The sequence below is a fragment of the Poromitra crassiceps genome, assembly GCF_964638095.1.
Source record: "Poromitra crassiceps genome assembly, chromosome: 25".
Taxonomy (NCBI): domain Eukaryota; kingdom Metazoa; phylum Chordata; class Actinopteri; order Beryciformes; family Melamphaidae; genus Poromitra; species Poromitra crassiceps.
The window spans coordinates 10417237-10444554 of record NC_139649.1 but is presented as its reverse complement, the minus strand read 5'-3'; the positions used below and the strand labels follow the sequence as shown (position 1 = coordinate 10444554).

Genomic DNA, 27318 nt, shown 5'->3' with positions numbered 1-27318 from the left:
GGTGTGAGCCTCTGTAGTGATGTATAAGCCGAGGCATAGAGAGAGGTGTGAACCTCTGTAGTGATGTATAAGCCGAGGCAGAGAGAGGTGTGAACCTCTAGTAGTCTGTAGTGATGTATAAGCCGAGGCAGAGAGAGGTGTGAACCTCTAGTAGTCTGTAGTGATGTATAAGCCGAGGCAGAGAGAGGTGTGAACCTCTAGTAGTCTGTAGTGATGTATAAGCCGAGGCAGAGAGAGGTGTGAACCTCTAGTAGTCTGTAGTGATGTATAAGCCGAGGCAGAGAGAGGTGTGAGCCTCTAGTAGTCTGTAGTGATGTATAAGCGAGGCAGAGAGAGGTGTGAGCCTCTAGTAGTCTGTAGTGATGTATAAGCCGAGGCAGAGAGAGGTGTGAGCCTCTAGTAGTCTGTAGTGATGTATAAGCCGAGGCAGAGAGAGGTGTGAACCTCTAGTAGTCTGTAGTGATGTATAAGCCGAGGCAGAGAGAGGTGTGAACCTCTAGTAGTCTGTAGTGATGTATAAGCCGAGGCAGAGAGAGGTGTGAACCTCTAGTAGTCTGTAGTGATGTATAAGCCAAGGCAGAGAGAGGTATGAGCCTCTGTAGTGATGTATAAGCCGAGGCAGAGAGAGAGGTGTGAGCCTCTGTATTGATGTATAAGCCGAGGCAGAGAGAGGTGTGATTCAGCCTTGCTGAATGACCTGCCTGGTGCTATCTGGCTATAAATAAGGCTGGATGGCCGGGACCGTGGGACTAGCACTCAGCGCTGCTCATCGACTACCTGCTCGCCTCCACTCCGCTACGCTACGCCAGGCCAGGCTAGCCGGGCCAGCCGGCCGCTCTGTCTGCGGGGATTTCCTCTGCTCACGGCTCACTCGTGCAGACAGCAGAGAGACAGACGGAGAGAGGGTCAGGGCACGGGAGAGAAGGAGACAAACAACAGACAACGTGGTTGTAAAGTGTGTGGATCATAGACAGTAAAAGAGATGGATGGAGTGTGTGTGATGATGATGTCACCCAATGGTTTGTGCACTCGCGTTCTGAAGCCTCCGGTTTGGCGTTTTGGGCCGCTGCCATCTTGTGCAGCTCGCGCGAGACCGGGGGTTTCCCACAGAGCTCCGCCTGCTATTGATCTGTGATCGGCGAGCTGCACGATCACTGGACAGGCGACCTGTCAATCACGGCCAAAAGACGTCGTTTCTATCGTCTATTTGACTCTAAACGGGTGAGTTATAGAAAACAGTTGTCATGAAAGGTGAAATTAGCTATACGGACCAAAACCGTTTTTTTGAACTAGGCCGTAAACATGTTTATTTACGGTGTAAAGACGGGCGTTTTAACACAAGGGGTGAACGGGGATTGACTCGCTCTTGCAGCCAGCCTCAAGTGGCCATTCGAGGAATTGCAGTTTTAGCTACTCCTGCATTATCATCAATGCAGAAGTAAAAAAAAAGGCCAAAGTATGCGTGTCACATTACATTACATGAACATCACCAGAAGCTAAAACTGCGGTATGCATGAAGCATAGCTACTAACTGTAACATTAGCTGCTAGCCTGCTGCGTTGGTGCAGTGCATTGCTGGTTACCGCCGGTGGTTTTATCTTCTGTGGCAGGCTAACGTTAGCAGCTAAACGTGTTTGGTTAATGACATGAATATAACCCAACGTTGCCTCACTTAACTACTGTACACTACCACCACCAGCACAACTGCTGCTGCTGATCACAGCCGTGACGATCCCATGAGCACACACCGTTCACAAGGTATCAGATGACTAGGGAGAGGAAGGAGGAACGCCGCGGGGCAGTGATGGCATTTATTGTGAAGTGGACTGAGTGGAGGGAACTTGCTTCATGTAATGCCAGCTGTAATGCTCAGCAGATGGAAGTATTCAGCAACAATGCAACCAGTGCTTTGAGACGAGATGTTTAATATGCTCTGTGTCCTTCTTAGGCCATGTTCAGACTAGGAGGCCAAATCTGATTTGTGAACTTTAATGACCTATTCCTGATTCTATCCAGATTGGTTTTATGAGTCTGGACGCTCCAAGTCTGATTTGTGTCAGTTGTCCCAAACCACATATGGAGGTCCGGACACACAGATCCGACTTGAACACTTGCCCAAATCAGATTTGTGGCAGTGCGGACACACTCCCAAATCGGATTTGGGAAACCAATCAAGATAAATGATGATTAATGACTTTAGTAGCAAATCGGATTTGCCTGTAATGTGAACATGGCCTTAGAGAGAGGACTGCTGCCCTACACCCACGCTATATCAACCACCATCAAGACACTCGCTCTCAAACACAGCTGCTCTTGAGACCAGCGTGCCACGCCACAGAGGAGGAGAGGCTGCAGGCTGAGTTGAAGGAGACTGAGCATAATGGCTTATGATGTTTTAAATTACTGCCCAAAATAACTTGTACAGTTTTGTACAGTTGTTGAATAAATATGTCAGCAATTTGAACACTTTGAAGATGTATTTGTGTCAAAATCGTTTGGATGAGGAGATGCGGCGGCATTTTACAGAATAAAAAGAGTATCCAATGAAGTACTCAATTGGTATCGGTTTAATCGCTTTAAGGGTACTGGCATTGGGTCTAGGATTGCCATTTTTTAAACGATACCCAGCCCTACTCAGATATGATAAAACTGTCAACATTATGCATTGCATTTTGCAAAGAATGTGGGCAAAGCATGGATGGGAAGAGTGCTTTTGCTGTTGGTGCACCTAATTGAAAAAGTGAGGCGTACCAGTGCAACCAATGTAAAAAGTTACGGCACGTTCACACACCATATGCCGAAGCAACGCTCAACCTACGTTGAACCCACCCAGTTTCATTTCGGCGTCCTTGTTATCAGGCGAAGCCGTTCACTCCAGCCGCCCGCGTGAACTTCCTCCAGGCACGCTCAAGCCGCGCTGAAGCGATCATTCAGGATTTAGTCCTATTTTCCAAGCGTGAAGCTGCCAGGCATGAAGTCAATGGAAGTTGTGGGCGGGTTCAACCCAGGCGCACCGAGCAAGGCACTGAGGAAAAGAGAGTGCTTCTGGTGTGACTGGTTAAGCGTGAGCTCAACTTCAGTTCTGCTTATGTTAAGCGCCAGGGGCCGGTTGCACCAAGTGGTCTTACGACTGGTCTTAAGCTACGCCGGTCGTAACTTAACAACCTAACAGCTACGCCGGTTGCACCAAGAGGGCTTAAGCCTTATTTTCACTACGCCCAGGCATAACTCTTACGCCTGGTCAGAAGGAGGCGTAGTGCCTGCCTGTAACAGAGATCTCCGTCTATCAGCGGATACCTTTTTGAGTCCTTACCGTCATCGTCACCGTCGTAACGTCGCCATCGAAGCATGATGTTAGATTATAACAAACTAGTTGTGTGGCTTAGCCTTCCCAAATGTTGCCGTTAGTTTTTTAGAATTTAATACATAGAATTGGGAACGTTACATTCAATTTCATTCAGACTGTCTGGCACTCAATCGCCGCCATTTTTCCCCCGGAGCGAGGGAGGGTGAGAGGAGGGAGGGTGTTTTACAGTAGTGGCTGATAGTGGCACAGTGACGCTCCAAGCAGGTCGCGAGGCACATTTTTGCAACATCATCCAATCAGGGTGCATTCCCTGGCAATTCACATGGACGCGCATTGCTACGACCGGCGTAGTTAAGACCAGACGTAAGCCGTGTTGGTGCAACAGGCATAAATCCACTCTAAAGACTGGTCTTAACTAAGACCGACGTAGGAGTTACGACCAGGCATAGTTAAGACCACTTGGTGCAACCGGCCCCTGGTGTGAACAAAGGCTTCGTCTGGAGCCCCAATCAGCGCCGGTCGGCCTGTCAGTAGGCGTAGTGTAACAGCAACATGGCCTCTCCTGATAGAGTTGTGCTTGTGTTTTGGAACATGGCCTCTCCTGATAGAGTTGTCCTTGTGTTTTGGGCTCTGCTTCCCGTCACAATGAATGATCAGTGACAAGTCGATCTCCCTGAGAAACACAGAGGTGGCTTCCCCTGGCACCTTCCCCTCCCGGGCCGGCTGCTCTCCGCGGAGGTCGGCGGTGTCCTTGGCAACCGCGGGGCCGCACACCCCCCTCCGCTCTTGTGCCGATCGAATGACCTTCTCGCCGCCATTTACATAAAGTCATCCCCTGCTCAAACATGGCAACCCGCACGACCCGCTCCACGCCACCGCTGCACTTGGCATTCAGGACGGGACGCACAACGCCAAACACACGGTCCATTCTGACAAAAGGGAAATGGACTCATGTTGGCCTCTTTTGACACAGGTACGAGTTGAGAACATCGCTAAGGCATGAGATCCCATGAGAGCTGAGAGTTATCATTCACTTCCAACACAGCTGAGCATACATGTCAACATCGGGCTTTGAAAATAAGGGAGATTTTCCAGGACCCACATCAACCTTTTTTCTCTCTTTACATTCTGAAGAGCAAAAAGGATTAGGTTAACTAGTTCATCAAATGGATGGTTTCTCATCATACTTCTGGTCAGGAATGAGGAAAAAATAGTCCCCCAAGTTATATTAGACTAACCCGGGAAAAAGAAAATTCCCCTCCCATTTTCTCTCCAATTGTACTTGGCAAATTCCCCCTGCTGTCCCGGTCGTTGCTCCAACCCCTCTGCCGATATGGGGAGAGCCGTAGTAGACTAGCACATGCTTCCTCCTCCGATACATGTGCAGTGCCAGTCGCCGGCCGCTTCTTTTCACCTGACAGGGAGGAGTTTCACCGGCAGGACGTAGCGCATGGGAGGTGGGGGATCACGCTATCCCCCCCAGTTCCCCTCCCCCACGCCCCGAGCGACCAGAGGAGGCACTAGTGCAGCGACAACAAGGACTCATTACCCACCGGCTTCCCAACCGCAGTCTGCAGGAACATCTGGCCGAGCCAGAGGTATCGCTAGCGGGAATTGAACCTGTGTCTCTGCGGTGGAAGGAGGAGAGTGCTTTTACCTCGACACTACCCAGACGCCCTCAAAACAACACGATAGGGTCATTTTAGGATAACTGTAAAAATAAGAACGGGAATAAGATTCACAGGGGAAAATTACCAAACGAGACACAGCAGGAGAGGGGCTGAAAACACAGGAGAGTGTAAAAAGAAAATGAAAGCACTGGAGCCTTGTTTCTCTCCTCATATCCAAACAATATACATGCAAATGCGCTACGCCTCTACCCAGGGCACGACTTACTGCTAAGACACACATGCACGCGCACACACGCGCACACACATCCACACACAGACACACAGACACACAGACACACAGACACACACACACACACACACACACACACACACACACACACACACACAGACACACACACGCGCACGCACACACACACGCACACAGACACACACACACACACACACACGCGCACACACACACACGCACCCACACACAGACACACACACACGCACACAGACACACACACACACACACACACACGCGCACACACACACACACACACACACACGCGCGCGCCTGGGCCCAATCTCCCAGAGTGCTCTTCACTCAGTGAACGAGCGTCTGATGATTAGTTTGTGGTGTATCCTCTTCGCCCACGTTTAACTGCTGAAGGGGGTAGGTGGGAGGGCGGGGGGGCGCTCAATACACTGGGGCGTTGTATCCATCACAATTACAACCGCTAAAGCATTTAGCTTCCCTGGCTGCTGCTGCCTGGGTCATTAAAGCAAAGCGAGGGGAGGGAGGGGCCAAATCATCCATGCCGCATGCAGCCAATCCAGAGAGACATGTTGAGCACATCTTTAGGGGCTCGTCCATCCTGGCTGGACGACTGTGTGCTGTGTTACGTTATGCTGGGCTTTATTCGCATCTATGACCAACAGGGATTTGTCTCAGAAGACATCCTCTCTCTCTCTCTCTCAGTCTAACATGTTGTTAGATGCACAGAGCAGCAAAGCAAGGCCAACGGGAGTAAAGTCGCCTTCACTTTATAGCGAGTCAGAATGAGCGAGGACGGGCTGTTGTTCAGATTGAGAATTTAAAAAACCCTGAGAGTTAAAGGAATAGTGCGACGTTTTGAGTTTGAGGTGGTGACACCGGTTAAGAGCCGTGTCCTATCATTTCAAAAGTGTCAACGTCGCTCATAACTTGCCACTTTAGGGAAACAGGAGGACGAACACAACCACTTTTTCCTACAATGTGCGATGTCAGTAAAGGCAACGGAGGCTGGTTAGCTGCCTTTACTGTGGTGCCGTGATGCATCTGCAATGTGTGCCTGCAGATGAGGTGACGTATGCAGACGGATTTTAAGATATACGATCGCAATTGAACAGGACGGTCCAGGAAGGTCTAGAGTAGATAGATAGGCGATATTCCCCTAAAATAATATAATCTCAGGCCTTCAGGGTATTTCTGCGATAACAATATTCTTGACGATATGACATTATTATTATGAATTTAAAGAACATAATTGCAACAAAACAAGTGTTATAGTTGTCCAAGCTCTTTTGTAACCAAACCCACTTCCACACTGAAGTCACTCCCCTTTTTGGAATTAACTCCTCCCCTGCGGAGCCGCTTTCAGCCATGTTTGTTGTTGCTCTGCGTACATCACACCGGTACCATCATTACCTCAACAAGTCGGCACATTGCCATCATTATCACTATCATTTTTTGAGGATATTTTAATAAATTGTAACGAAATATCGATAACGATACGGCGCACGCCCCTAGTCGAGAGGTCCAACTTGGACCAAATCCATCCCTTTGGATCAACAAGCTTCCCACCGGCCACCGGTGCTCTCCCTCTCTCCTCCTCTCACAGCCTGCTGAGATTACAGCTGCTGCCACCGATAAAGAAAATGGAGGCAGATAGAGATTAGATAGAGCTATCTCTCCAGCGGGCAGATAGATAGATCAGATCTGTAGATAGAGATTAGATAGAGATCTCTCTCCCGCGGGCAGCTAGATAGATCAGATCTGTAGATAGAGATTAGATAGAGATCTCTCTCCAGTGGGCAGATAGATAGATCAGATATGTAGATAGAGATTAGATAGAGATCTCTCTCCAGTGGGCAGATAGATAGATCAGATCTGTAGATAGAGATTAGATAGAGATCTCTCTCCAGCGGGCAGATAGATAGATCAGATCTGTAGATAGAGATTAGATAGAGATCTCTCTCCAGCAGATAGATAGATCAGATCTGTAGAGATTAGATAGAGATCTCTCTCCAGTGGGCAGATAGATAGATCAGATCTGGCAGATAGGAGAAATCTGTGGATGCTGCTGCTGCTGCCCCACATGAGCCTGCTGGTGTTTTACCTTCACTCAGTTACTGCCATGTGGCAAAGTAAACAAGCAACAATAAGCACTCTGATGTCATTTCCATCAATATGACACTACCTACTATGTTGCATGCAATTTAGCGATTAATTAATTAATTAATTAATCTTAAAAAAGGTAGGTGAACTACATAATAATGGGGGTAACTGGAGTTTAAGTGGGGTCATCCGACCTCCACCAGATCCCAGTTATTGCAGGCAGTGTCAGACAGGTTAGACTGACAGAGCAGGGAAAGACAGGATGGTTGTTCAGGTAAGCTGTCTGGGGGGAAACATTGTGCTCCGTCACGGGAAACCTTTCAGAAGTTACCCCGGGACAGAGGCACGTGTGCATCAGCTGTTTGTGCTGCTGCCCTGAGAGCTGGAAGCTGCTGTGCAAGGCTTGTGCTGTAACTCTAGGACTGGCACAGCTTAAATTACAGATCGCAGTTCAGTTACAAAAACACAGCAGCAGCAGCACAGCTCCAGAGAGAGAAGGTCAGTCTCTCTAAACTAAAGAATAATCCTCACACAACAATACAGCGGGTCTTAGGTTACTCTCGTGGTCATGTATGTTTCAGAAAAACAACAACACACAACACAAGTTGTTTGCCACTGCTGCCCTGGGTTAGCCTGGGTAAACCCAGCCTCCACGTGACCTGCTCTCAGGCTTACCCTGCTCTCAGTCACTACTGTAGTGACTGAGAGCAGGGTAAGCCTGAGAGCAGGTCACGTGGAGGCTGGGTTTACCCAGGCTAGCCCTGGGTGTGGCTAAATCACTGACCACAGCAGATGACTGGGAGGCAGGAGACAGGGATATGCTGCTGACGGCAGAGGCATGTCCAACACAATTTGAATAAGTCAAATAAACGTCTCCTCTGTCTTCGCCAATCCAGCACTGACAAACAGATAAGACGGCCTTCAGCTCGCTCTCAACCTCAGCATCGACTGTCTCATCAGCACCAGGGCTTAATTACAGCTTCTAGCTCTCTAGTGAGCATTATTCCTGACAGACATCCAGTCGCGTACAGCGAGGTGCACAGTGAAATCCCTGCTGACGATAGCAGTACCTCAGCACTGTGGTTCCTTTAGGTTGAAACACGTGAAATTACCTTGCATCATTTAGTTATATTACTACTATTGTGTTAATGTTACAATACATTACAGACATACATACTGTACATAGACACATTGTAATACTTCAAGGTGTTGAGTTGTTGCACTGCTTTGTTTGTACTCTGAATGTGATGTGATGTGACCCCAGGTTTGAGTCCAATGTGCACCTGTGTAAAGTGGGATCCCACTAAAGTTGAACTTGCCTAAAATATGAAACATGAAGCCTGTCAGCTGCTAGCTACAAAAATAGTGTAAGTGCATAGGCCATTCAAAATGGAGATGTCTCCATTTTGAATGGCCTTTTCCTACTTTGGAACTCCAGCAGAAGCAGCTAAACACGAGTCAAAACAGATAGTAGCACACAACACAACATGAACACACAAGATCCCTCTCTTATATCCGCACGGAACTTCGCACTTGGTGTGAAACGGCTTTCAAGCCGGTGAATTGTTTGGTTTAATTAACAACTTCTGACACTCCCAACACACCAGTTAGGCATTAGTCTTTAACTGTAATAATCAACCAGGTGGAGACTCCTTCCAAGGATGTGCCAATAAACCACAAACTGCCCACCACGATCAGTTATTCTTCCTGCTTCCAAAACAACAGACTATTTAACGGAATAGCTTATAGCAGACAGTTATCTGTCAAGTCTGTTATCTATAGGCTGCCCCGGCCATAGCCTTTCAATGGGAGCACTATTGTGAGTGACAACAAACACCCTGGCTGTTGCTTGTTGTGTAAGCTGCATCCAAACCATGCTGAGTGACCATGTGACACTGCTCACCCAGGGCATTATGGGAGATAAACCTCCTGAATTCAACACGACCACGGAGACAAAAATATATCACCACAATATTCCTATAGGAACTCGTAGTGTAAACGCAGCGCTCAATACAGAGGTTATATTGACCTTATCGGGATTATATTTTTTAATCTCATACTGTATGATAATGTTTCCTATAGGGACTTACAGTTTTGCTGTGATATTATTGCAGACAACAGTATCCTTCTAAAATAGGTTTACTATAGATCTTTCTTCTATTCTACACCTGATGCCCAGTCTCACACACCTCCCACCTGTGTGACCTTGCATGGCCACGAGTGACATTGTCGTCCATCATGTGGTGTCTGAGCGATGTGCCGTCTGTCTGCAGCTACATCATGCTTGTTCATGATGGAGCTGTCTTAAAAAGTCGGGTCTTTTTTGGTCAGCGCAGCTGGAATACTGTGTGAATTGATAGATTGGGACTATGACAGATGCTGTGTGACAAATCAAACAGGGTGAAGCTTTCCTCTCCCAACTTCGGACAAACTGCCATCTGTTGAGATGTAGATTGCTCCCAACGTAAAAACATGTTTCCTATCATAATAAACCTATAGGCACAACTTGTGTTTGTGAAGCTCAATATGGAGTTTATAGTGGCCTTATCGCACTTTATGAAATGCTGCTATTCCCCCCCTATACTACGACTATTATATTTCGATAATACCAACCCCATAGGCCTACATTGCTGTGATATTTCCATACTGACATAGGATCCTTCTGTTACAGCTTAGATTGGCATACCTTTTTCATAAACGAATTTGCAATGCTACCAATCGTGACAGACAGGCCTTACTGGGCCAACGTTACAGCGTAAGTTATTGAGAAGATTCGTAATGCAACAATACAGATAAAAAAACAAGCGGATACCAATACTGTAGCATCAGTGAAATTAAAACACTGTGTAAAAACAGCCGTTGTGGCGCATCGCACTTTACAGGAGCGACAATCAACTAAAATGTAATTCAACTGCAGCAGTTCTAGAGATGCATCGCTTCTTTCGCGTTCAGGTAACGTAACGATACGCCTAGTGTCGTGAAGCTCCGTGTGTTTTAACTTTTTTTTTTAATCTAACGTTGACCTTATTCATCGCGTTTGATCGAAAGCGACGCTGATTCATATTTAATTAAATCCGTTTAAGTCGCACGATTCGGTTGACAGAGAGCAACCGGAGAGAGACAGGGGAAATCCAGCGAGCTGGGATTATTCTCTATCTCTCCTGTGGCATCAGACACATCTGCAATTGGGAAATCGGAGAATACTACCTCGATATCAAGAATGTGGGACTTACCACCTCGACAAAATAAGTCTCCGGTGAATCCTAGTCAATTCCTCTCGGTGTATGGGTTGAGTAACGAGGTTAATTTTGTAATCAAAACTGCTCTGCACGCTGTTCCTGTCCGCTTCCTCTCTGCCCCAACTACTATTTCGATGACTCTGGGCGGAACTACACGCTGCGTCCAGAGTCATGACACGTGACGGACGACCAGACGGCCAGCCAATGATAGCAGGCGGTGCAGACAGAGAGAGGCGGGAGGAGCGAAGAGGTCTCACTCTGTCCAGAAAGATATGCACCACTCTCTGCTCCAAATGGAATGATCATCTTCCGGTTTATTATAGACTGTATTGTTACAGCACACAAAGATCAATATTACGTTTCTTTTTGGTGATGGGTTTCCAACTGTATTTTAGATCTGTGGCAGATCGGTCGCCAATGCCATGGTAACGGCCCGGGTGCAGCGTATATTGTATTTTATCCGAGTGGCTTCTCTTTAAAGCAGAGTACATCTTTGATACAAACCCATTTAACGCCCTCAAGAGGTTTGCCTAGAATGATGGCTGGTTAGGGGTAATATCACCTGGCCAAAACTGTAGATATTAACAATTACAATTTACATACATTTTGCTTTCAATTTGATTATGCACAAATGTTCCCTCATGTTTAACGTTACATAGAACAGGCTCCCCGATTTCTCTTTTCAAACACTTTCAGTACTTCCCAGACCCGTGGCAACCCTGTTTATCTGTAACTTTTACTTAAGGGGAAATCATTGGTCTCTTCAACCTCTAGTCCTCCCAGTCTGATCATGCAAGTGCACAAAATGGCTGTGAAGAAAGCATGTTGGTTTAGAAAAGAGGCAACCTTTGACTTCCCTGGAAGTGCTTGTTATTGCCAGCTGGACAAATAAGAAGATCAGCAGGGTCACTCTCCTTCAAAGGCCAAACATGTCAGATAGATGAGGAACTGCATGCTACAAATGGCAAGAATGAGGCCATAGTGCGCACAAGTAGGCTATTAATAACAATCATTTATTTATGTACCAGCAAATATGGTTTGCATTGTTTTTGACATGTCCCCTGCTTCTAAGCCAGACACTTAAACAGTACAGTAGCATACAATATTATCCTTTTTTGGAGAACGTTTTCAATACAAAGATCCCAAGAAGAGCACATTTGTTGAATGACGTATTTACAAAGAATACAAAATACTGCAAAATAAACAGGTTGAAAATGGAATCGAGGAGGAACAGAAATTTACAGGTCAGCCGAGTAGTATTTGTCACTGACAAAGCACAAGATGCAAAGGTTTAAAAGAGACAAGTCCACAGAGTTTTCAGCGAGTCAAGTGCTACAGCAACAACGATGCAAGAGTAAATGGAAGGGATACTGTAAATGACAAACACTTAAAAGATTAACTGATATAATAGGTACATCGATGAGACGACTCTCTTTAGGAAAGAAGACAAAACAAATATTACATTTAGAAAGAACGAAAACCAAACTGTCACTCGTTACTGTGTCTACAGCCGAAAAGAAGACGCCTTTGATTCCAGACAAAACTAACTTCACAGTGTAGTATAAAACTAATCCTTGAAAAGGTCAAAGACGGAACAAAACAGTGGAGAGATTGCTTGTACAGCGCCGTTATATATTGGATGTCTTCAAGTTGTCCTCGGTCCACCTCAACAGGAAAACATAAGAGCTTAAACAGTATGACGAAGGATGGAACCATGGAAAGTGAACTATGAAATACTTTTGAACAAACAAAAAAAGGGTGATAATTTTTAAGAATGGATTCAAAACTATTGCAAAGAGGCCATGTGGGTTAACTGGAACAGGAGCTCGATTGAGATCTTTGAATATAAAGCTTTTGCATGTAAAGCACTGCGTACTGAGAGAAACAGGGCAACTTCCAACAGTAGCTCAGACAAAAGGCATTCATATGGTTTGGAGTTGCATGGGAACCATAAAAAGTGTTAACCTGGCCCTATGGATTTTCCTGCACTTAAGAGGTTACTTTTTGTGTTTAATCCTGATTCGTGATGCGATGCTTACTTTCTGCACATGTTCATATAAATATCTAGTTATATGATCATTGTATTCCACTGCACAGAACCTTTCGGGAAAGGAGAAACAGCAGCTGAATTCACATCAAAGAGAAAGCGCCAAACAGTCTCGACCTGTGCATTTCTGTTGACTTATCGACATCGCTCCGACCAGAGAGCGGCCAGCTTCCTCCTCTACATCGTCTCTGCCTGCCGTATGGCGAGGGGGGCCTGTGCTGCTCTCTGGCGCCCTCATGTGGAGCTGCTGCACAGGGCGATCTTCTGCACTTTGCCCAGTTCTGTCAGCAGCTGTTTCATGCGGCGCTTCAGCTGAGGCAGACGGGCCAGAGGCTCAGGAGGCTCCAGCTCCCCTGTGTAGTCCAGCCAGCTCTCCAACACTGAGGGGAGGGGAGGGGAGGGGAGAGGGGGGGGGGGGGCACAACAAGTACACAGTTACACCAACAGCCTTTGTCTTTAGTGTTAGTAGTCGAAACATTACATACAACTTGCACAATTCAACCTAGGCTATACATGTCTTGTCTGTATCACATTACTGGTTTTATCGTTTATATACAAAAAATTGTCCAAAGATCACTCTGCCCCCCAAAAATATCAGTAATTTTGCAAATGTGCAAAATAAATGGCCATTTTAGTAGCACACTTTTCTTTCCTTTTTACCTTTAAGATGTCAGGCTTCACATAGATTTGGGTTAAGTTAGAGTACTCGTTTAAGTTTCCCACACTGCTAAAGCGATGAAGCTAGTGACCAAGTACAGCCGCCATATCTTACCATCCAACTCCCTCTCAATGAAGTCCATCCTGTGCGAGACCTCGTCCTGGACTGCGTCTATGTGGTCCAGCAGGTTGATCTGCCACTGGTGATGATGCCTGCTGTCGTCCGAAGCCCCTCCTGGACCCCCCACGCCCTCCTCCTTCACCTCAGCCTGGAACCATCGGCCAGCGTTCAAAGCCTGGAGTGAAACGGCCAGAGAGTGTTTTCATTACACACATAGGTTACGCCTCACTTGTCATTGTACACAAGCTTCCTGCTACAGCAACTCGCATCATTCATGCACACAAATGATAAGTAGAAACATTGTAGCTATTTGTAGCATTTGATTGTCAAATCAACAGAATTGGATAGCTAAATTAAAAGAGGGTTGGTGACATTCGATGTAGGGCTGAGACAAATCCATGAATGACTTCAGCAACTCGATGGTAAGAACTCCTTGATTTAAATTTCCCTCCAGTCCTCTCATCTTTTTAATAATTTGTGTGTCTAAACATATCTACGTGCATGTGTCCATGTGCACTTGCCAGCTCATTTCACCCTTATTATGTTTTGGCACAGCATGTTACCGTGTTGCCTGTTCCCACGCTCAGCAACCTAGCAAAATATGGAAACAGTCTTATTTGACGTGGGTTTCTCAGTAGGGTTTCTCAGATCAGCAGCAGGAGGCAAGGTGAGCAGGATGTATATAAGGTGAGCAGGATGTACATGCATATAAGGTGAGCAGGATGTATATACGTTTGGTAGCTGTTTGGAGAGACACAGGTGAGTCAAGGAAGTAGAAACGATGCACAAGATTTGAATGTGTTCAGATGTGGGGAAACTGAATAAAAAAATATAAATGCATATTTAATGCATATTAATATTTATGCAATTTAACATAATGATAAATACATGAAATACAACCTGACCAAATGGTATGGGGAAATATTGTGTTTGTTGTTCTAAGCTAACCTGAAAAATCACACTTTAACCATAACCCCCGTTTTCTTGTTTCTTATTTTCCTTTAATAATAAACTTGCGGCGAAAGCTATTTTTCTAATTGTGCAGAAATTCTACTGGCTTCACAAAAGAGGGAAATATAGTATACAGATTAGTTCCATAGGCTACACACTGGTCCTATAAATTGGAAGTGTTTTTTCCTAGATCCACTACTACAAACAACGTTACTCTCCCATCACACCGTAGGTCCTGTTGGTGATATGAAGGTGAAGGCAGCTGCAGGTCTAGTTTGTACCCCTGTGGGATGAAGCCCCCCTAACCTTGTTGTTGGCGCAGAGTGCTTTGGGCCTGTCGGTCTCCGGCGGGCCCCCGTAGCGCAGGTCCTCGGTGGTGCTCCTCCTGCCGTCCTCCAGCTCGGAGCTCTGTCGCGTCTCCACCACCAGCCTCTGCTCCACCGCCGGGTAGTACGCCCGCGGCTTCTGGTAGCAGTGCTCGCTGCTGATGTAGTCCTGGAACGACAGGTAGGGCGAGGAGGACGACGAGCAGGAGGACGAGGAGGCGGCGGAGGAGGTGGCCGCGGCCGCGGCGCGGCTCAGCTTCTCCAAGGCGTTGGACATCAGGATCTCGCCGCGGCTCATGTCCTCGTCGTGGGGCGCGGCCGGGGACGGGGCCGCGTCGGTGCCCGGGTACGAGTCCACGCTTTTCCGGGGCCTCTCCGCCTGCTTCCAGGGCTGGCACCACAACTGCAGGTCAGGGTGGGTCTTGCTCCTGAAGAGGCAAAACTAAGATCAGACTGCTGTGTAATCAACACCTCAACCAATTTTAGTGTGTTGCTGAACTTCATTCTGTCTAATTGTCCGTTGAATCACCCTGGATTAAATTTGACTCCAGTAGGTGACAGTAACACAATCTATACTGTGCTGACTACTAGCCTCTTGTTTGCGATTCCCTTGTACTCACTGTAAGGCGCTCATCTTGAGCTGTAGTCCATTGAGGACCTCCACCACATGGTGCACATCCCCCAGTAGCTGGTGGGTGGTGGCGATCTTCTTGGCGTTTTGGTGAGAGTAGTTCTCTTCCAGAAAGGAGAGGCCGTACATGTGACCGTTGCTCAACCACTCGCGGTCGTACCAGTAGCGCAGGCTCTGCCTCTGACCTGCGACACATGACACAAGTGCAAAACATATTATACATGCTCTGTGTGCTTGTTGATTGGTTGGTTGGCTCTCACTCGGTTGTTAACAGGTGGTGTTTAAACTCACTCCAATATTGCAAACCCCGACAACCCCCCACCTGATCACACTTGTCGTAAAAACAGCCATATTCATACAGCTCGTTACTAAAACATTTACTGTATTTTTGTACACATGTTTACAAGTTAGCTAGCTTGCAGCCAGTATCTTTAAGGATTGCATTTCAGCTGATAAAAACCATGTCAGGCAGCAATTAGGAATATGCTGCATAGTATGAATATTCATCATTCATTCAGGTATTAAAAAATTAATTTGTAATGTAATAGTTACACCATATTTAGGTTATGTACTGTCTGACAGTCATTTATAAATTATTCATATGTGCAAAATCTCCAGTGACAGTCCCATATTCATTGCACACTTGCAATGACATACTTTTGTCCACTAGATGGCACATGATGCTCCATCAAGTCAAACAGCCTGGCTGGAAGCTGTATTGACTCTACAAATACAAAAGCAACTCAAACCAGAACAATGAAAATGAGCTAAAATGAGCCATTTACACATTAAAATGTGCATTTTATTATTTGATAATACACCATCATTATTCAAAGCTGTTGGGGAGTAGGAGGTGCTTTTCCCTCACCTGGTGGGTCTCTGCAGATGTAGCAGGCATATCTATCTGGAACATTGTCCTCCAAGAGGCCCATGCAGGTGCCATGTTGCCAGCACAAACACTCCTCGCACTGCGAGAAGCACAAATAACAACACTTAACAACAGTGCAATTCTGAGATAAAAAAGGGGGGAAATGGCTTGCATTGTCTAAAAATAGGTCAACAAAAATCACGACAGAAAAGTGACAACCAACAGCTGCAGTGCGCTTCATACATTTTCTCCCCCCTACACGAGTACTCAGCTATAGCATCGCTGGCAAACTCCTAGCTCTAACGTAGGGGAGCGTGAAGACAGGTGTCGCGCCGCATTAACACAACGAGCAGGCAAGCTCACCTGGATCATGAAGTCATCCTCCTCCTCCACCTCACAGATGCAGCGTACGATCTCCTGGTCGCTCGTGTCGAGCGTGACGGAGTCCACGCTCGGGGGCGGCGTGGGGACGTCGAAATCCGCCCCAAAGTCGTCGTCGCTCCACCCACAGCTGTCAGTGGACCAGTCACTGATGCTGTCCTCATCTATGGTAGGAGGAGGAAAGAAAATGTAATTACATATTATATTTTCAAGGGGGGTGGCACAGCTTGCGAGCAATCTGTCCCGGGACAAATTCAATTCAAATTCCATTTTACAAACATCAGCCAATTTAAATGTCGTAAATCTACAGATTATTTTCATAATGCACGGTTAATGCGATCTTTCGTGAACAATTATGCGGGAATTACATAATAAAAGCAAGCCGTAGCAGCGAAGAACAGCTCAGGAGGATTCAATCAACCAACCGTTAAAAACCATGAAAATCAGGTGTAATTCTGTGGCTGCAGCCCGGTTTTATTTCGCTTGTCGTTTAACACGCTACGAGGAAAATTGAGCGAGACCATTTTGGGCACAGATAGCAGCAGGGTTGATGATGCAGATCCGATTGAGACTATTGGCTGGTGGATTGAATCCCAGGGAACGGAAAGATGGAAGGGGAGAGAGCATCAAGCCGTATAGACATTCACTCACGCACACAGACGCACGCTCACGAGATACCCACCATCCACATGTATCTGCTCTGAGTGGCTGTATCCAGGCCTGCTGGGGTAGGCCTCTGGCTTTTGATTGTGTGAGGGGGGGAATTTGAATGGCAAATTCAATTTGGACTGAAGACCCAATACTGAGATGTCAATATTCTCCTCACTACCTGTGTAGTCTGTCAATACAGGGGGGGGAAAGGGGGAAGCACATGTAGAAACAACAAAATGTCAACGTCGTCAAATGCGAAACAGAAAAGCTAGTCTAGAGGTGACAAACTGTGTGGCAACAACAAACACTATGGAGAAATGTGATCGATTGAAGAGTGGTGTCGGGGGCAATCTTTGTTCCAAAACCCATATAAGCCCACGTTACAGGCAGAACCTTTTAACCGTGTGAAATAACCAATCGGTGGACGGCTACACTCCAAACATAATGCAGCTGTGTGCATGCCCGTACACACTGCTGTGTCAACCCCAACCAGGAAGGAAAACCAGTGTTGGATTGGTGTTTGGATTGGGAATGATCAGTGCCACCAAAGAAGCTGGCTATGTATTCATCAGCGGTCAGAGCTGTTGTAGAAGAGGGTAAAAAAAAAAAAAGCAAGCTATGATTTTAAAAGGTGGAAAAGAGAAGAGTTGCAGCCATTTGATTGGGCCAATGAAGTGATGCAGTCCAGCAGCAGACGTAACACCACTCCCACACACAGAGGCTCAGCCGCCACACCAAGAGGGGGTGAATGGAGTCCTTTATGCTCCAAGGCTTAGCCATGTCCACAACGTCGCGCTATGAGTGCACATGCAGGGGGGGGGTGGGGGGGGGCAGCAGATACGCAGGGAGGCACCCATGCAGTACGCCGGGGTCCCCCCTTCTTACCAGACTTGGCCTTCTTTTTCTTCTTCTTCTTCTTTAGTTTAATGCGGAGGAAGTCCTTCTGTTTCGGTTTGTCCCGCAGTCTGTCTTTCGCCGACCCTGGGCACAGTCAAGAAGTGGCGAGAGGAAAGCCGCATTTGTGAGCGCAGCTGACATTGCAAGCAAGGAGTCGCTACGCTACGAGCTAACGTGATGTAATGCAAAAGCACTAAACGGTGTCGTCATACAAACACGCTAAGAGGTGTCTCCCATGTCTCCCATCATCTACTACAGCCTCATACTGACCAATGTCAAAGCCACTCTTGTCTGCGTCTTTCTCCTGCTGCTGTTGGCATCCGTTCCTGTCCAGCTGGTTCTCCTTGCTCTTCTCCCTCAGCAGTGCCCTCTGCTGCTGGCCCTGGGTGTTGACAGCAGAGGGGGCTGACGTGCGTCTGCCTGCGGCCTTCACTTCGCTTCTGGCGGTCGGGGTCGCTCCACCAGGGTCTATGAACGGTGAAGAAACAGGCAAACATCAGCCCTGGTATAAATTAGCAAAGCTGAGAGTGCTATATTTACAATATAATGTAAATCTCTGAAGTGTGTGATGTTTCATATGTGCCATCGATCACTATGACATAATCAGGCTGATAATAATCGGTGCGCGACTAGCGGTTTGGTTCAGAAACTTGTGGAAATAGCCACCGACCCAATTTGTTCAAAAGCGGTACTCGGTTGCTACGAGTACGACCGCAAGCCTCGACTTTCGAGGGGAACTCACGCATCGAGGCGGAGATGGTGCGCCGCCTCTTGGGGATCTCCAAGGAAGTGCCGGCCTGCTTCTCGGAGGCCCTGGTCTGGACGTTCCTGGACGGACTGTGGTCCCCCTCCAGAGGCTGGTCCTCCCCGTGGTAGTACTTCATATGGTAGTGCAGCAGCTTGGCCTTGCGAAACGACTTGGGGCAGCCGGGAGCACTGCACTTAAACGGGTTGTGGTCGAGGTTGATGGACAGGACTGGGGGAGGTTGGTTTTTGATAACCCGGTACACTGAAACGGCATCAAGAAAAGATGGCGGGGAGGGTGTGTGAGGGGTGGAGGAGAAGAGCACACAAAGACACAAGTGGCAACTGTATTGGTTTAATAACCAGCAGTGCTAGTGGATACTCACATGGTTCTCTGCTGAATCTGTTGGGGTTGTGGAAACCTTGCTTTCTTATGGCTATTAAAGACAAAGAAAAAGACAAAACATACCCGGATCTTATGTGATATCTACTGCACTCAATTACTCAATTTCACACTCCAGCAGCTCTCTTTAGACATTCCTGCTGATTCACTGCCACGGACACTTACGTTTCACCGGCTGGGCAGGCGGCGCACCCCCTGCAGGCTGGGAGGTATCCGATTGGCCGTTTGGCTTCTGCTCCGCGTCCCCATTGGACCCTGCGGTTGTCATAGTGACGGACACTGGCTCCGGCTGCGCTGACGTCTGACTGGGCAACTCTGTGTATGGCTTGGGCACCTCTGTGTATGGCTTGGTTCCATTCAGTTCTATTTCCACCTCCTCTTTCTTCACCTCTCCGTTTAAATGACAGCTGTCCTCCTTTTGCTCCTTTTGTACCTTCTCCACCTTCTCCTCCTCCTCCTCCGCCTCCTCCTTCACTCCGTTCGTGAGTCCGATCTGCGTCTCGCCGTCCCCGGCGTTGTTCGGGCACGCTTCCTGCGGTGGCGCCTCCTCTTCCCGCTTGATCGCGGGCGCTGCGACTTTAGCGGCCTCTACCTCGCCGTCCGCTTTCTTGCTCTTCTCCTCGAGCGGCTCCTCTCCCCACTCTTCTTCGTCCTCCTCCTCGTCCTCACTGTTGCTGTCCTCCTCCTGGTCGGAGGTGCTGCGTCTGGCCCGCTTGCTCTTAGGGCCTCCGTTCTCCTGTGGCCTCCGGTCTCTGCCGTTCTGGACCTTCCGAACCATGTTCCTGTCCCTGGAGCGACACCTCCCTCCGCCCTTCTATTTTGTCGGCACGGCCCAAGAGCAAAAAAATAGAAAAACAAGAGTTGGAGACAACGCTCAATGGACAAGAGAAGGAAAAGCAGACAGACCCGGGTTCTGGATTTTCACGATCGCCGATTAAAACGTACCTCTTTAACAAAAGGCTTCACGTGAATGCCCTTCACCGTCTGGACCACACCATCGTAGAACTTCACGGTGTAGGATGCTGAGGGGATAAAGCCGATTTAAAAACGGATGTAAAACCATGTTTTTACACAAGTGTCGGCTGCCAAACAGAAACCAGCCAGCTGTTTGAACTGTCATTTCTGTTCTTAATGTGGAAGCAATCTAACTGCCATATTACTATCAGGCGCTTTGTGGTGAGTGACGCACCTATCTCCACACTGTTTCACTTCGTTTTCACTCCTGCACACTTTCAAACTCGCCGGTTTAACCCATTGATACCTGATGCATTTGTGTGTGTATCCCTTTAAGACCGCGGTTCGCGGTCTTAAAGGGATACACACGCAAATGCAGCATCAGGTATCAATGGGTTAAAGCGGTGCCCGCGCAGGAGAAGGCAATTCTGCTCTTACTGGATCTCATCCAATCAACACAACAGACCGTGAAAACAAAAGTGAAAGTAAAAATTCGACAGTATGCTCAAGCCTGCATGCCTGTGTGGAGAGGTAATATGGCTATGGCAGTAACAACATGTTTATGGCAGTAACAACATGTTTATGGCAGTAACAACATGTTTATGGCAGTAACAACATGTTTTAGTTTGACTTTCCCAACACTTGGAACATGAGGTGAACACGTCGGTCCTCCTGTGAGTGACTGAGCCTACATACAGTACAGCAGGGTGGCAGTCAGCCTTTCATTTTTTAAATAATACAAATGCATTTTTCATATTGTTTTAGGCAAGCATCTCATTGCAGAAAATAATTGTTAATAAGCGACTGCCCGTTTGACTGATTTTCATGTTTAAACAAATTCTAAATAGGTCGTCTGCCATCCTTCACTCTCTCCAATTACTGGATTGAGTAGATCTAATACCTATTATATACCGATATTTGTTCTCACAACCAGAAGGCACAGTCGCTAAGACATACAGTATATATTGCACAGCACCACATCGTATCGAGACGGGGCTGAATCGGGAGCGTATTGATCTATTGGCTGCTTAAAATGTATCTACACGCATCGGATCGTTGATTGTGTATCACAATGCAATTCGAATCATGCTCGGTTGGGCGAGATGCACAACCTTAGCTTCTACTCAAAACTACAAACCAATGCTCAACCTCACATCTTACTGATACCCACCATCTTTATGGACTGTCTGGACTTTAGCTGGGTAGAAACGGCAGTCAGACCAGCTGGCCAGGACCTTGTCATTCACATGGAACCCCTGGAGGAAGGACAGAGACATTCATCACAAGGGTACGTCTTTAAAACGACCCCTTTAACAGTTCAAAGGTTGGCAAAAAATGTATCATATCAAACTAGTGCTTAGGTCACTAGTGATCAGAGCTTAATCCAGGCATAACTAATAATCAGATAGGGATAGGTGTGGCCTGTGCAGTGGCCTGTGCAGTGGCGGTTGCAGAGGGTTGGACAAGGATGGCGATGCCCGCCTCTGAAATCTGACTGTTCACTCCATAAGACATCTTGAACATACACCAATTTTAAGAATGATCTCCCTTATGAACAATAGATGTGATATTTATAATACATTACATTGTACCCTGTACATCATTTAAGATCTCTCCACTTTGTTATATTACTAGTGTTGCATTTGCTTTACATGGTTGTATACATCGCTTTCACTTGTACTGTATGGATGTATTTGTATGTATTTATCAGGTTATTTCATACTCCAATGTCACATGAGTGTGCCAACTCACCTGACTGTATCATGTGACTGCATCATGTGGGTATTTAAGACGGCGTCTCACACGGTCACTTTGGCTGAGGAAGAGCAGTCACCCTGCTCGAAACGTTACCGCCAGTGCATTAAAAGAAGTTAACTGGAGCCCTTGCCGTGTGCGAGCGGTTTTATTCCGTTATCTTTACAACCATCCACCGAAAGTACCGAGCAGGCCTGCTTTAATGTACAATCCAAATCTTCATCAAATCATTTCCAGCGTGTAGCAACGCTAGCTTGCTAGCTAGCATTGTCGTTGTTGTTTCACAGTGGCGGAGACGATTTGAGAGCGACACGCAAGGAGCGGAAAGGGATTTCCCTTCGATCCGACTGAAATGGTTTGAGCCAATGGCAGAGTTTAGACCCGCAGCCTGCTTCCAGTGAGTCAGACTACTGGACATGTCATGAAAGGTCAAATTAGCTATAGAGACCAAAACCATTATTTTGGACCAGGCTGTAACCATGTTTACTTATGCTGTAAAGTCGGGCATTTTAACATGGGGCGTGGATGGGGAATCATTTTTGCAGTCGGCCTCAAGTGGCCATTTGAGGAACTGCAGTTTTTGGTACTTCCGCATTGGCCTCAATGCGAGCAAACAAAACGCCCCCCCCCCCCCCCCCCCTCAGTGAGAATGCGCCTGCCTGGGTGCAAAGTACTGAAAATGTGGTAAGGAATTTCATTGATTTGGGCATTCTCTCAATGAGCATGCGGAATGGATTTGATAATGAAGCACTGTGACACAACATGCGCTCTGAAAAGAGCGCTGGAAATGTGGGGCTCCTAAACTTAATATTTTTTTCAAGTTGTGGACTTAGCCGTATCTTTCTCAAAATCTGACGTTTTTATTCCGCCGTCAGATCAGATTTGGGGGATATATAAACATAAACTTGGTGATATTGTGAAAGATGACAACACAAGGCAGCCAAATGGGCTACATGCACAACTCCACTACTTCCTGAAATGAGTACAGCTTCTTTATTTCCTGTCATCACTACTATTGGATAAACTGATTAATGTCAGGTGTGCTGCAGTCACAACAATGGTCAGGCACACCTGATTAATCAGTTCATCCAATAGTGTAGGACAGGAAATAAAGAAGCTGTACTAATTTCAGGAAGTAAAGAAGTTGTGCATGTAGCCAATTACAAAGGTAGGCAACAGCAGGACAATTGATGGTGTGCACATCCGGACCCCAGCTGCCCCAGGCCACTCCACTGAACATGATACGGGTCCAAGAATGGCCGCATTGCTGCATTTATGTCATGCAGGCCAACAACATCTAATAGGGACTCAGGGAAACCCAAGAGAGAACATGGATCTTGGCTTACAGGCACCGGGGCGTCCTCCTGCAGCAGGCCCTGTCGTCTGAGCTGGATCCGCTCCACGGGCCTCAGGTAGGGACTGGTCCATTCGAACCACTCGTCGTAGCGGTGACTCCACTGGCGGTAGTGGATGAGCACTTTCTCCTCGTCGTAGTCGATCTTCTCTATGTTGGCGGCATACCTGAGAGGTGACGAAAGCAGAGCAACAAACAAACGCGTGATTGAGAAGGAAGATTATTCTACAAGGTTACTGTTTTTTTTTTTTTTTCTCGCCGCCGACTTTACGATTACAGACAAGCAAGACAATGAGTTGCATACACAACACGCAAAATAAAAGATGATGCAAAATATGAATTCACACAGTCAGATTCATTATTATTTCCAGGTCAGAGTCTGGGGTCGGGGGGCCTGCTCAGAGCGCCGCACACACACCCATCGCCAGCTGTCGTTTACCGTGGGAGATCAGTAGGGATGTCACAATATATCGTCCCACAATATATCGCGATATCAAAACGTGACAATATGTATCGTTGAGATGAAATCTCATATCGTGAGAAAAAGAAGCTGAACATGGTGGCACTGATCTGCATCTGATTGCATGCTCGCTCTCCTTTTCATTGCTTTGTTTGAACAGACGAGGGACGTTACAGACACGGAGGATGAAAATGGTGAAATTACTCAAATTAGCGTGGAGGATGGCCCCTCAACTTATAAAGCGATCGCAAAAAAATATTGTTAAAATATCGTATCGTATCGTTATCGTGAACCCAATATCGTGTATCGTATCGTATCGTGAACTGAGTGTATCGTGACACCCCTAGAGATCAGTGATGCAAGCAAAGGTCTCCCAAGTGCAGTGAGCGAGTGTCTCCTTGATCTTTTTAAATGTATGGTAGGCAATACAAAATAGCTCAGCCAGGCCCACACTTTGGAGAGACTACGAATTGAAGCTAGCGAGAATGAAGAAAGGGAACAGTTACAGGAATAGTAGGGAGGGAGAAGTGGGGCCATCATGACTCACCAGTTTTTGAGGCTGTCTCTGGCCTCTAGCTGAGCTCCCACCTCGAACTTTATCCCTCTTCTAGTAGGGGGCGTCTTACTCATACTGCCCACATCAAGGCTCACCTCCTCAGCCTCCTGTACATACGTGTACATACAGACACACACACACACGACACGACACACACACACGATTAACCAAGAAATAAACCAATCTAAACTACTACAACCACATGGCCTTGATACTAGCACTACTGACTGACAAAGGCCATATTGTGACTACTGCCCTAGCCTTGATTACAATAAACACAACAGTATCAAGGATTCACATTCTAAGACGACGTTCTCACCGTCGGTTCTAGTAGCAATTATCTTAATGACTACGTCAAATCCCGACGTTGCAACTGAGTTGTAATTAAGTGATTAAAGGGCAAGCAAAGCAGCTCCCTCTGTTTGCCAGCGGGACACTAGCAAGCTGGGTGGGTTTACGATTGAGACAGCTTTTAAACAACTTCAACAAATAAACCTAAAGCACACTTGTGATTTCGGTTAGGGCCACCTGCCCCCCCCCCCCCCCCCGAGAATAAGCATGTTGGGATTTGATACTACTGGTGTGTAAAACATCGCTATAGGTTACTCTTTTTGGAAAACTACAACACAATGTAAAGCTAGTCTGAAGAACCGAGTTAACTTGAGCCACTCCCACAACTAGGTATACCAATGTCCACTGTTATCATTACATGTTGTGCAACAGAGAGGGTCTGGGACCACCAGCGGTCTCACCTGGCAAAATGAGGAATCCTGTAATTTAGCACAATGACATATATAAGAATTACTAATTTGAGCATTTGAACTTCCTCTTCCTCCACCAACACCGACCCTACAGGCAATTACGTATTATATACAAATCCTACACTGCACCATGTCTACCAACATGAATCTTCTCAAACGGGCTCCCTTACCATTCAATAACATCAAAGAAGGCTAAGGGCCTATAGTTGAATGCCGATCTATTTGAGAGTCTTTGGTGTTCAGCCGTCCTGGAAAACCTCAGCTAGAAAACAAGGCTGGGTGGAGGAGGACATTCTTCTTTTCAATTTGCCTTTCATAGCAAATCAACTCCAAATAATAGCGCCTCTTTTGTCGCGCCTATCACACAATTTCGCTCTCGGTCCGCCTTCAATTCAAATCGCTCACATTTTCAGTATACATTGCAATAGAGTACATCAGTGGCCTGTACGATTTAACTCACCATAGTAGTCTCTCGGCGTTGTTGGTTTTCAATGCGACCTATAAACCGGATATCTTCACACTACTGGGCGACCCACGTGTTTTCTGGTCAGGCGATTTCACGTATGGAAACAATGGGAGACAATGACAATGATTCTAAAATGAATTAATCTGTTGCAAGAAAATCTATAATCCGATGACTTCGATAGAGTGGACAATAACATCCGATTCAATACAAATTATAGATGTAAGGCAATTCTTTGTTTTAATGGCCTAACACAGAGCGCGGCTCGAGAGGAAACGAAAGCGAACAAGGCAGGGAGAGGGGATGCCGACTCATGTGTCAGGATTCAGGAATCAGATGATTTACACAAAATAAGGATTAAAGGCACTAAAAGTCGGGAGAAATAACGTTATATATTTTAGCGTCATACAATTAATCTCCATCGTGATCAAGTAGAGGAAAAATAGTTCCCCCACCCCCTTTGGATTTTTTTTATTTTTTATCCAGTAATGTTAAACTTAATCGGTTTCACGGCTTTCATGACAAAGCGAGAAATTGTTGTCTCTTGCACTTCCAGGGAACCTTTTGTTGACCACTTCCATACAGTAATGACAGTTATTGTCCAGTGTTTTATAACCCGGAGGCGTGGTGTGAACTGCCACCGCCTACGTCAGCGCCTTTAGGCTAATATAACTGGCTGATTGTGCCTGGCGTGGGCGGGACAGGCGGGTCTGATTGGCCGCCGAGCTGTCGCTCACAGAGCTCGCCGGGGCCTCGCTCAACACTGCTAGTGCTAGGCCTACTTCTTCATACTTTTCCTGGCCATACTCAGGCGGCGTGGAAATGTACACAGCGCTTTAAACTTGCCTCACTGACAAACCACGGAGCCCCTGGTAGAAACAGCCGGTGAAGAAACACACATGCCGGGGACACGAGAGGCGGCTCCACACCAACAAAGCTGAGCACAAAGTACGCCAACACAACAATGTGTTCGCGACTTCGGCCCGTTTGTTTTGAACTAAAAAAAAAAAAGCCCGTCATCAAAGCCAAGCCACATGCGGCATCACACACACAATCTAGGCTGTTGATGCACCCAGCAAGCGGGCCCTTTTCCGCGATGATATAACGGGTGATACACATTTAAAAACGCGATGAGGAAAACGGTTTGGCTCTCCTACCTTGCTGTCCAGTCACTCTTTGTCCGGTCGGGTGTAAAATGTGCTGTGTAATCCCTGGAAGTGCAGCCTCCGTCTGCCTGGTCCTCCAGACCAGAGCACGCAGTTGAATTTCTCTCCGTTGCGTTTACCACCGGCGCGGGCAGTGTGGCGCCACAGTACGCATGCGCAGAGGAGGGCCCTCATAAATTCATGATAAATAACCCCAATATTGCACAATATTTTGTTTTTGCATTTTCTGTCATGTTATTTGCTGACTGGAGCAATCGTAAATCGACAAGTCTCAACTAAATAAGATCAGCATTTCCATGGGGCTGTTAAAAAACAACCTAGTCTATTATTTTAAATTGATAATTTGATGCAAGCCAAGATAAAGCTATAGTCTTGGATACGAGAGCATTTTGTTACAATAAGTCAGAAAGAGTCCTGAGCGTGTTAGATTGGAAGTTTTTTGCAATCCCCCTCGTTCTGTCTATGGAAGAACAGAACCTATGGCCAGTATGGGAAGAACCCTCTCCCCTTACAGATCACTGTGCGTATACAGAGCCATGTAGAGGACACTACCTCCCCCTATCGTCCGTCCCATGCAAGTAACAGTTGTTTACAGGATGTAGTGGAGGGTAAACCCCGCCAAACTCGGTTCACCCC

General features: G+C 46.8%; 2 protein-coding genes across 5 annotated transcripts in view; both read right to left on the bottom strand.

Moving 5' to 3' along the window:
* Window positions 1-10655, bottom strand: part of ndrg3a (ndrg family member 3a) — a 59170-nt gene extending 48515 nt beyond the window's left edge. Inside the window, exon 1 of the mRNA XM_083660884.1 lies at window positions 10531-10655. The gene's annotated coding sequence lies outside the window, so the exon portion shown is untranslated. The remainder of the gene's footprint in view (window positions 1-10530) is intronic.
* Window positions 10656-11536: 881 nt separating this feature from the next.
* Window positions 11537-26787, bottom strand: LOC310798333 (PHD finger protein 20-like). 4 transcript variants are annotated; one of them, XM_083660862.1, is made up of 18 exons: window positions 26674-26787; window positions 25514-25596; window positions 24284-24399; window positions 23269-23443; window positions 21339-21423; window positions 20159-20235; window positions 19379-20027; window positions 19197-19247; window positions 18809-19075; window positions 18337-18534; window positions 18055-18150; window positions 17201-17356; window positions 16501-16682; window positions 16138-16237; window positions 15259-15454; window positions 14619-15066; window positions 13356-13536; window positions 11537-12963 (listed from the first exon to the last, which is right to left on the bottom strand). In XM_083660862.1, exons 2-18 carry the CDS (start codon window positions 25514-25516, stop codon window positions 12818-12820), a joined length of 3126 nt encoding a protein of 1041 aa, XP_083516988.1. In that variant the 5' UTR covers window positions 25517-25596; window positions 26674-26787; the 3' UTR covers window positions 11537-12817. The 4 variants fall into 4 exon arrangements, with proteins under 4 accessions (XP_083516988.1, XP_083516990.1, XP_083516989.1 ...); XM_083660864.1 differs by lacking the exon at window positions 17201-17356; XM_083660863.1 differs by lacking the exon at window positions 25514-25596 and having other exon boundaries at window positions 26674-26782.
* Window positions 26788-27318: the final 531 nt, after the last annotated feature.